At 40.9% G+C, this 11749-nt stretch overlaps 1 protein-coding gene across 1 annotated transcript; it reads left to right on the top strand.

Moving 5' to 3' along the window:
* Window positions 1–594: 594 nt before the first annotated feature.
* LOC118754425 lies at window positions 595–1289 on the top strand. The gene is made up of 2 exons (XM_036489300.1): window positions 595–922; window positions 973–1289. Exons 1-2 carry the CDS (start codon window positions 595–597, stop codon window positions 1287–1289), a joined length of 645 nt encoding a protein of 214 aa, XP_036345193.1.
* Window positions 1290–11749: the final 10460 nt, after the last annotated feature.

The raw sequence follows: 11749 nt of genomic DNA, 5'->3' as shown, positions 1-11749 counted from the left end.
CGAGCAAGCATACGACATAGTACGAAACCCTCCAAACAAGGATAAGTACGAAACATTACGCCAAGCAATTTTAAATAAATTTTCAGTATCGCCAATCGCGCGCCTTGAGCAGCTAACATCGGGTATCCAGCTAGGTGACAGCAAACCAAGTCACATGCTCACGCAACTGCAACGCACAGGCGTGACTACCGACAAACAATTAATTAAAGACTTTTGATTACAGAAACTTCCTGTATCCGCAAGGGCAGTGATAACTGGTATCGACAAAGGGAACACCGACATGACTTTGGAGCAGCTGGCATCAATCGCCGACGAAATAATAGATGTTGTACGAGCCAATTCGACAAACGCCGTTACAGTTCGTAGCCAACAAGAGCAAACTACCCCAACAACCAAACTAAATGACAATTCCTCAATGGAAACTAGAATGTCACGCATCGAGCGAGCGCTTGCCAGAATCGAATTGGGCAACAGGCGACGCCGGAGCAGCAGGCCTCGCTCACATAGTCGTAGGGGTGAGACAGGTCACTCATCAGAAGGTATGCAGAAAAAAAATTGTTGGTACCACAGACGTTTCGGATATAAAGCACAAAAATGCGAAACACCATGCAATTTCAAAACGGCAAAAAACTGAGTAAGTCAACAGCGCCCGCAGCTACGTTCGTTGATACATCCTCCAACCCACGCTGCAACAGCCAATATAGCACAATGTTGAACAATAGACTTTTCATTTACGACCGTAAATCAAATAAACGATTTTTGATCGATACAGGTGCCGACATATCGATTGTTAGCACACCCAGCGCAAGTCATACATCTCCAAATAAGTCAACACCTAAATTGTTCGCAGCGAACAACACCCAAATCAAAACGTTTGGAACTTGGAACCTTTTGAATGGGATTTCGTCGCAGCTGACACCAGGTACAATATACTTGGGGCCGATTTTTTAAGCTAATTTAACCTCAAAGTAGACATGCGCAACTCCAAAATCATAGACGCCCAAACGCAGTTAAAAAGTCGAGCCGTAGAAGCAGATAACGTGCAACAATACGCAATCACAACCTACGATATTAATAGCAAATACTCCGCATTAATACGCGAATTAAAAGACATCACTCAAATTAATAAAACATTTGAAGACAGCATAAGCAACAACGTTCAGCACTTCATCGAAACGGAAGGTCCACCTACATTTTCAAAACCAAGGAGGTTAACACCAGAGAAGTACCGAACCATCAGAGATGAGTTTCAATACCTGATGAAATTGGGCGTCTGCAGGCCATCATAGAGCCCTTACGCCTCGCCTCTACACGTAGTACGCCAACCCGATAACACCTGGCGCCGTTGCGGAGATTACAGGGACCTGAACGCGCAAACTCTACCCGATCGTTACCCACTACCACATATTCAGGATTTTACTTGCTACCTACACTGTAAGTCAATATTTTCAAAAATCGATTTATATCGTGGGTATTATCAAATACCGGTCGCTAAAGCAGACGTGCCTAAGACAGCCGTCACTACGCCGTTCGGACTTTATGAATTCCTGCGCATGCCCTTTGGCCTCCGAAACGCAGCACAGACCTTTCAACGGTACATGCACGAAGCACTCCGCGGTCTAGATTTTTGTTTTTGCTATGTTGATGACATTCTCGTCGCGTCAGTTTCGGAACAAGAACATTCAAAACACTAGCGTTTAATTTTTGATCGACTCCGACAACATCGTCTTACCATCAACGCATCGAAGTGCGCCTTCTGCGCAAAGCAAATTGAGTTTTTGGGTCACTTCGTTACCTCCAAAGGTATTGACCCAACACCAGCAAAAGTGGAGGCCGTACACAATTTCCCTTTACCAAAGCACGCGTATGAACTGAAACGATTTTTAGCCATGCTAAATTTTAACAGACGTTTCATTCCACGCGCTATAGAGCACTAACAACATCTCAACGCACTGATAGTAGGCAACAAGAAAAACGACAAAACACTAATAAAATGGAGCAAAGATACCACTTACCATTTTCAAAAGTGCAAAGAAGATTTAGCAAACGCTTCGCTCCTAGCACACCCAATCCCATCAGCAAACATTATTTTATGCACGGACGCAAGTGACAGCGCAATGGGGGCAATAATTCACCAAATCGTCGAAAACGAACCTCAACCGCTAGCATTTTTTAAAAAAAAAATTTCAGTTGCCCAAACAAATTATAGCACTTACGATCGAGAGTTACTTGCGATATATAGTGCCATTAAACATTTCAGGCATCTCCTAGAAGGAAGAGATTTCACCAGGAGAGTTTATCTCCGCGACAAATTCGCCACCTCGACCTAATTGGACAATTTTCAACAAGAATAATATATATTGAAGGAGAGAAAATTATCACCGCAGACACACTCTCACGTATAAACGCTCTCAACATTGCCACTCGAGACGTCATCAAATACGAGGACATAGCCAAACAGCAATCTTCGTGTGAAGAACTGAAACAACTTTTGAACTCAGACAACACCTCACTCCAGTTTAAGCTCATCAAAATACCTACAACTGATACACCTATCATGTGTGACGTATCCGTAGCACGTCCATATGAACCACCAGAGCAGCGACAAGCAGCCATTGCAAAATTTCATAATTTAGCTCACCCTGGTAGAAAAGCCACAGCGCGATTGGTTAAACAACACTTTGTATGGGAAAACATGGACACAGAGATCGGTAAATTTGTTTCACATTGCATACAATGTCAACGTTCAAAAGTGAATGGACATGTAGTCTCACCTCTCGAAAGATACAGCCTACCATCACAAAGGTTCGACCACATAACTATAGACTTAATCGGCCCCCTACCTCCATCGAATGGTTTTAGGTATTGCTTAACTATAATAGATCGTTTTTCCAGGTGGCCAGAAGCAATCCCACTAGAAGACATCAACGCTGATACAGTCGCCTTAGCATTGTTGAACGGGTGGATAAAACATTTTGGGGTACCGCTCAGAATATCTACAGACCAAGGCCGGCAATTCGAATCGACACTTTTTCGAGAATTATCCCGTGTGCTTGGTATTCAACACTTGCGAACAACTGCGTATCACCCTCAAGGAAATGGGATGATAGAGAGGTTCCATAGAACATTGAAGACGGCGATTATGTGCAGTGATTCTTCAAATTGGTCATGCCAACTACCGATAATCTTGTTGGGCCTGCGGTCAGTATACAAAGAGGACATCAAGGCGACCCCTGCTCAACTAGTTTATGGCACATCACTCAGACTTCCAGGGGACATGTGTGAGCCACGCACACAAGCAGTACAATCTGAATTCGTCCAGCAGTTGATTAAAAACATGCACGAGCTACAACCCACAGACACATCCCACAAGGCAAAACGGAAGCTTTTCATGGCACCTGGACTGGCAACAGCTACGCACGTTTTCGTCCGTAAACTACCGTACCGGCACTAACACCACCGTATGATGGCCCATATGAAGTTGAGAAGCGCACTGCTAAAACATATGTAACCAGGATAAACGACAAATCGGTTACGATTTCCATCGACCGCATCAAACCTGCATTCATAGATAAATCATCTGAAGAGACCTCTATTCCAGTTCCAACAGCCGAGGCGAATTATCCTCAAAAAAGTCAACCTACCAATTCGACAACAACGTCGCAATACACCCCTGAAAAGAGGACAAGGGTTGGGCGAACGGTCAGACTTCCATCTCGCTACGCTCTGTAGAAGTCTGGGGGGAGTATTGTAGCAACGCCAAAGGCGCTATTTTATAGCAAGCTAAAATGCAACCTTGCGCCTATCGTTTGTTCGCCTTGCTCTCTCTTCTGCCGACTGTGGATCCAGACGGACTGGTGTGAAAAAATTCTACGTAAAAGGGCATTTTAATTAAACCATAGATTGTAGACATTTACTTGTAATTTAAGCGTTAATATATCTTTTTAATAAATATTGGTAATACAATATAACAACGCCTACAAGTTTACGACAGCATTACTAACGTAATATGTACCAAATTACCGAAAACATCTCCAATTGCTCGGAAACTAAAGAAGATATTCAAAAAAGTGTTAACAAAAATTAGAAATATCTTATTTTAAAATATATTACTGCATCTTTAACTAAAAAACTGTCAAAATGGCGCTTACGGAAATTGTTCATCCAAGCCACGATATTTCGAGAAAAAGTTAAGAAGTATATTCATATGCTGAAAAGATATTTTTGCAGATTCAAAATTTATTTATAGCATATCATCAGCCCTGTTTCCAATTCCATGTGAATAAATCGCTCCCATAATTTAGTTTGTGCTTTCAATATACATATTTCACAATTAACTAAAATACTAAATTACAAATATTTGAGCAACGGCTTCGACACAATAAAATAAAAAAATGGGTACGTAATAATAAAATAAATAATCTTAATACATTTATATTTCGTTTAAACCTGAGATGTTCAAGCGCACTGAAATATTTTTCTATGCATTTATCCAGTGCTAAAACAATTTTCACCACACTGAATTGCTGTACAACACCCTTATTGCCAAAAAAAGTGTTGCTTGCACATTAGTCTTTATGGGGACCAAATTTGGTGAAAAAAATAGTTAAGTTTGTTTACTGGATATACTGAGAGCGAGCTACACCTCTACATGACTTAGCTTCGAGGAAAAGTCATGTAAAGTTGGACCCCGGGCAGTCCGCAGGCGGTCAAGGTTTCACCCCATTGCTAAGTTTAATATTGGAAAAACCTGTATATAAAAATTTTAGAAAAAACGTGATTATTAAATTGGAAAAAATAGCTTTGCTTTCTGATCGCTCTTCATGACTAATGACAGTGTCACGGCCGGATGTCAGATGCATGGAACTTACCGATCGGTTTGCCATTCAAGTCCTCTAAGTCGTACAAAGCATTGCCTACCTTTCGCAGGACATGACGCTTGATGTATTTAGACAAGAATATAGCATTTATGCTTGCTTAAAATTGCTAAGAGCGAAGTTCTTCCGGAATACTTCCTATCCTTCTCGGTAATTCACAACCCTCGTACGTTTGTTGTGTTCGTGCTCTGTCTTTCGCTTGCTCAAGGTTCCTTCGTATGTGTTCGGGAATGTCTGCTAGCTTGTGGCGGCTGCCCTACTCTTCAGATGCCTACCCAAACAAGAAAACACAATGCAAACTTTATACTCCTTTAGCAGTAATGTGAGGACTGAAACTGTTTTGATAATTTCATTATTTCCTTTAAGTTTATTGGGAGCTTTGACAATTTTACCCTGAAATCATTTGACGCTGAAAGCTTGCTTGTATTTGTTTCTAACCGACTTCACAAAAAGGAGACGGGTATCAATTCGTCGGAATATTTTTTATTATTATTAATTTTTTTAATGTATGTTATAGCACTACCCCACAGGTGGTCCCATTCTAATTTGGCTTAAATCCGATCATTGGATCATGAACAGATTAACGATAATCTTGAACTTTTATATGAGAATTGAAGTGGGTTTTGTTTTTTGCTTAAAAATTACTAGTTTATGTAAGCATTTGTTTCAAATGCAGTCTCACATATGTGTAAAATTAAAAGTCACAAGTATTTTTAATGCAATCTTGCCAACAGCAGTGTTTTCTACAAACACTTGCATCCAGAACTCTCTTGGCTCCCTTCGTAGTATTTAATATTCAAAGTGCTGTGTTCACTGACGTCTAGAAGGTTTTCAAAAACTTGATTTGTCATATCAGAAGGTTTATTTTTCGGGTCACATGAAAACGGGTTTGTTCTCCAGTTGTAGACATCCTCAGAGTTAATGTTGGGAAAATATTCGACAAAGGTTTTTTCTAAACCTTTCAAGTTACATTGACAGGAAATTGACAGGAAATAAAAAATCATTTTCCATTTAAACTGCTAATGAAACCTGCAGTTATCAATTTTCTAAGCGTTAACTTCGAAGTTACATACGTTTTTCTGATTTACTTTTTTTATTTATGGGGTTTTCATGCAAACTGCTAGAAATTCTAAAATACATATACATGCCACCAATAAGAAAAAATCTCGACGTGCTAGGTAAAACCAAAGATGTTTTTTTAATTTCGCAGGCCTCTGTTAACTTCGCAGCGTCATCTAATACGCGTTTTAAATCTAGTGGCGGCATCTTCCTATTCGCCAAGGAATACGGAGGGATCATACAGTAACTTCTCGGGAAGTTTTCTGTCTCTTGCTTCATCCTAGACATCGCTTCTATCGTTTTTCCAACCACTGCAAATATCCGCACACTTGCTCCATTTCAAACCATTTTTCGGCAAAAATTTGTCGATAGCTTTAAAAGTTTCGTCGCTGGTGGTGTAAGTCTGAAGTACTTCGCTCATCAAAAGTTCTGCTTCGATTTTCACTGCGAATGGGTACATACCTCACTAACACGATAAGAAAATTAAGGGCTGGGCTCGAACCGTCACATTCGATATCGTACTACTCGTCACGTAAAAACATATTTTTCGGATTAAGACATACGTGAAGGTACTTTTTGTTCCATTCAGCGTATACTGCCTGACGTATCACGTAATTTTCTTTCGTATCGTTTTCGATCCGTGAACGGATGTTACGATTCGAGTCCTGGTTTCTCCAACTCAACTGTACTTAGTTTAGCAATTTTTGGACTTAAATCAGAAGTTAGCCTAAGTTTTACCCAGCTTATTCTTGACTAGGTCTAAAAAAATTGGCTAAACTAAGTTAAGTTGAGCTGGAGAAACCAGTCCTAAGTCGCACTACGTCGGTACTTTGGTCAAGTTTCAAACTAAAAAAAACCACAAGTTTTCAACCTTTATATAAGTTCGTTTTCTACTGCCTCCAAAATCGTATTGATTCGCTCTTTCACAGTGTGATTGTGAATTTCCAAAGAATAAGTAACAAATACACATGCGCGAAGCTGCTGCGCTTGTTACGAGAACAGCCCAGCCAGAAAAAAATCCGAAAATTAATCCGAAAACGCGACGAAAAGTGGATGAACCGCGGATTAGGCCTGCAAAAGTACCGAAAATACTTTTGAAAAGAGTACGTTTTTGGATTTTTTCGGAATTTTTGTTAAAAAATTCTAAATAAATATTTCTGCCGCACACGCTCTAAAGTCTTCTGCCAACCTCCATGGTAACCAGCATTGGAATCGTGTGAGCATTTGATTGCGAGCTCCATCAGCCCTTCCGGTAACCGCAAACGCCAGAGCGAATCTCCTTCCTCTTCCACACCTCTTCTGAACATCACTCTTTTGTAAACTCTCTTGTCGACTATGCGTAGATCGGGTAGCACTTCGTGATTGGTTTCAATTGTTTCACGAAACTCCGAGTACTTTACGCCGTCGAGCTCCGGTGATGCTAAGTCAATTTCTAGAGGTGGGGTAGAAGAGTGTTCGTCTACGTCAAAACGCAAAAGGGTGTCTGGCACAATATTCAAAGAACATTTGCGATGCTCTATCCTAAAGTTTTATCTTCGCAATAGAAGCGACCATCTTGCCAGCCTGCCGCTCAAGTCTTTTTGTGTCATTAGCCACTTGAGACTTGAATGGTCAGTAATTATTCGAAAAGGCAGTCCTTCAATGTATAGTCTAAAACGCTTGACGCTAACTATTGCGGCGAGGCATTCCAGCTCGGTGACCATATAATTCCGCTAAGCATTATTCAGCTTCTTTGATACGAAAGCTATGCCCCTTCCTCACCGAGCTGGAATAACACATGTCCTACTCCTATTTTGAATGCATCACATTGGATCACGAATTCCTTAGAAAAATCTGGTTGTGACAGGACAGGCGCTGAACAGAGTGCAACTTTAAGCTTTCTTAATGCTTCGACTGCCTCAGGAGTTAATTTAAATGGACAAGGTGACTTTCGAAGGCAATCTGTCAGTGGACCCGCCAAATCTGCAAAATTGGTAATAAACGCCCTGTACCAATTTGCCATTCATATAAACCTACGAACCTGACGAGGAGATTTGGAAACGGAAAATCTTTAATCGCAACAATCTTGCCTGGGTTCACTTGCACTTCCCTGAGCAATTCCAAGTGTTCTTCAAAGTTAGAGCTGCACACCACCAGATCATCCAGATAGACGAAGACGTTCTCCCGTAATCGTGAAGGGATAGCCTTATCCATCAGCCGACTCGTTGTTTGTGGTCCGTTGCACAGGCCAAAGGGCATTACTTTAAAGTGGTACAATGGCTTTCCTGGAACCGCAAATGTCATATTTTCCTTAGGCGATTCCGTTAATTCGATTTGGAAGAAAGCATCCTTCAAATCAATACCACTTATTAAGTATGTATCCTTTAACCTGCTCAACAGCCCATTAGTATGGGGCAACGGATACGAGTCCTTCTTAATGACCGCGTTCACCTTACTGGAATCTATGCACAGCCTCACTTTGTTTCCGGACTAGTACCACTGGATTACACCATGGTGAATTCGATTCCTCGAATCACTCCCATCTTAAGTAGCCTTTCAATTTCGCTATAGTCTTCCGCCTGCCTCGGTGGTGAAAGAAGAAAGTTCTTACTTTTACTTGGCACTGCACTACCCGTATCTATATGGTGCGTCACTAAACGGGTTTGACCTAGTCCTAGCTTTTCGAACGTGGGAAACTCCTGAACAGCTTCTTGCAATGTTATCTTCTGATGTGGTGTGAGCTGATGGAAGTTTGGCTCATCTTCCTTTAGAGAAGTCTAAACATGAAACGGTTAGAAATACATCGGAAGCTAAAGCAAATGCCTTCCCGAAATCAACTCCCAGGTATGCCTCTTGGATTAATGAAGGTACAAGGTAAAAGCGAATAGTCCTCGTAATGTTTTTAAAAGTGACCGGTAAAGGTAACGAGCAGAGTATTTTCTGTTGATTTCCACCAACTCTGTAAACAAACGCGCGCAAAGGATGATATCTTAAATTGATTCTTTTTAGGAATTCTTCACATCCGCTTTCAAGAATGAAGACGTTTGCTCCGGAATCCAATAAATTAACAACGAAACTATCGCGTATTTTAATCTTTGCTAGCAGTCAATCGTCTGGCGTTATAAGAATTTTTGTACTTTGCAAAAGTTTTCGCATATATGCTCGGCTAGAATAACTTTTCTTCCACTACAATATTTTCGGAAACTTCAAGTTTTGGTTTTTTCGAAAATATCCGCCCTTATCCGTTTATAATCCTTTTCTCTTTGAGTCTGGCATGCGACATCCCTACGTGAAGGCCTAAGAATTCGAATCTGCAGGGGATTGGCCGTGAACCCTCGAGGGACTGGTACTACTCTCCGAACTACTGGCATCTTCATGAAAACGAAAAGTTCTGGCTGGTACTGGCTTTTTTTTGTTTAGTATAGGAGGCTGCTGCTCCTTTACTCCCTGCTTCGGGGGCTAAGATGCCGAACTAGAATCCCCGATTGCCTTCTCGCTCGGGTTCCCGTTTCCCTATCGTCGATGATCTCTGGGGCATATTGGCGTGACCACCCCTTCTGTCCACACTTGAAGCCGAGCACGTTCCGAATCGCTTCCTCGCAAAAGATGTATGAGTGTCCTATCTTGTCACAGTTCCAGCATTATATTCCTGAGTAATCCGGTTTCCTAGTAATCTGGAAATTTAACGTTTCCACTTGTGGGTCTATTTATCCATCCACTCCTCCTGCACATTCATCCGGTGTGATAGCCATGGTTTCGTTGACATGCCATCCTGAATAGTTCGGTACCAAGCTCCTGGTTTGCTTAGGGATCTATTCGCCTTTCCTAGCAACGTTACGTAGGCCATGTAGGGTTTGCGCACCAGCATTAAAAGGCGTCAACTTCAGGCTGCTGTTGACATTCCTCTTCAATCTTCAGTCAGGGCTAATATATCTGTATGAAACGTATCATACGATTCATTAGCCTTCTGACGACGCATTGAGATCTCCATCATGATCTCATGGCCACTTTTTAAGGTGCCGAGTTCCCGCCTGATGGAATAACAGAAAAAGGGATAAGTCGCATCTGGATTTTGCCTAGTAAACAACCAATAACATTCCTCAGCTCGCCTTGACAAAAAAAGGTGGAAGTTTGCTATCAACTACTCATCTGTACATTTTGTGCGCTCACACAACGTGTTTAGTTTGAAGAAAAAGTCCGAGACGCTACCCGTGCCGTCATAGGATACCTGTGGTTTAATGACAATATTAGTGGTAAAATTTGGTCGGTTATTCAGAGTGGCTTGTGCCGGATTGCGTCCGATAGAAGTAAAGTCCCTAGAGCCATTGGGTGCGGTTTGAGATGCAGTTACCACTGCACTTAATTCGTTCATATTTTCTCGCATTGGTCTCATTTCAGCTCTCATTTCCTATTGCAAAGTACGTAAGAGCTGATGAAGCACCCCTACCCATGAATCTCCTGCAGGCGCTCCGCCATTAGGACGTCAACTTCTATCTTCTGCAGTGCCTTCATCAAAACCGGTACTTCCTGGCAAAGTCCTATCATTTTCTTGCCTTCCCGCCAGCATAGTCGTAGAGGTAGCGGATATATTCTGGACCGAAGTTCCAGGCGGTGAGGTGTCAAGTAAGTTTGAACTTTGACGGCTATCAACCTTAAGTCCCGGACTTGACTATTGGAGGGTAATTTACTCCTTGGAATAGATCCACTTTCCTTTCCGACCAGCCACATCTTCTGAAAAAAGTAGCACGTACAAAATTTCCTTTTGATCGCTTTAATCGTTTTGAACTAACTCCTGTTCTTTTTTTATTTTATTTTTTTCATTTCAATGTGATCGTCCCATCCGGGTTGCTTTGTGTTATTCCCTTCAGTATTTCATGTTACAGTGTTAGCCGTTATTAAACGTTAATTGGACAGATCTTAACCCACCCACATAGCCCCAAAAGTTAAAAAAGTTGTTTAACTCTAACAAATTATGAGTACGATTGTTGTATTATACTTTCTGAAGGTGTGCTATAGGTTCTTCTCAATTTTCAGCTCAAAAAGTTATTGGGATCATTAGTTATCGACTAACTAATTTTCGCTAGTTAGCCATTAATTATTTATTAACATGAAAATTTTTTTTTAGCAAAATCTTACATTAGTCGATTTCATGGTCTTTAACAATGGTATGTGCGTAATTTCAGACATTTAGCTCAATATTTGTGATAAATAGACGATATTTTTTAACGAAGATGCATTTCAGGTGCGCGACTAGGTAAAAATTGAAAATCGCGTTGAGCAACCCCTAAACGACCACCGATTTCTCTCAAATTTTCAAAATCATGTTTTTTCTTGATGCTTTCAAAGATTTTGATGCATCGCACACTAATTTCGAAAAATCGTTTTTTTTTTTTAATCAGTCTATTATACATATACGTGTAACAAATTTCAGTTGGGTATAATTTTTAAGTATGGGAAGTATGTATTTTTCAAAGGTCAATGGGAATGCTGACCCCCCTAACATTAGGAAGGCACTAGTCTACGAAAATGAAGGTACAAGAACAAGCACAAAAAAATCGCTGATTGGTCCAGCACACCCAACCGCAATGAAAAGCCGGCATAGTTAGTGTGACCACTTTTCCAAAAACTCATTTACGTACACAAAAGATTGTAGCAACACAAAATTTTAAAGAAAAATTTTGGAAACGATTTTATTGCTGTTTATTAGTCGATATCCAAACACATTCTTACGTACAAATATAAGCTTTTGGAAATACTGAAAATTACGCTCGCCCTTGAACCGACCCTTTTAAATTGCAGAAAAAAAATTAGACCTTTCAAATCGGTAGGAGGGA

This window comes from Rhagoletis pomonella, unplaced genomic scaffold (assembly GCF_013731165.1).
Source record: "Rhagoletis pomonella isolate Grant_MI unplaced genomic scaffold, Rhpom_1.0 Rhpom_scaffold_03879, whole genome shotgun sequence".
Classification (NCBI taxonomy): Eukaryota; Metazoa; Arthropoda; class Insecta; order Diptera; family Tephritidae; genus Rhagoletis; species Rhagoletis pomonella.
The sequence above is the reverse complement of the archived record's forward strand: the minus strand, read 5'-3'. Positions and strand labels throughout refer to the sequence as shown.

What these genes read in the sequence shown, in the direction of transcription:
- LOC118754425 (XM_036489300.1), top strand. Translation starts at nt 595, where the DNA reads ATGCGAAACACCATGCAATTTCAAAACGGCAAAAAACTGAGTAAGTCA. An exon ending in TTCGTCGCAGCTGACACCAG is followed by an intron (nt 923 to 972) that starts GTACAATATACT and finishes ACCTCAAAGTAG; the next exon opens with ACATGCGCAACTCCAAAATC.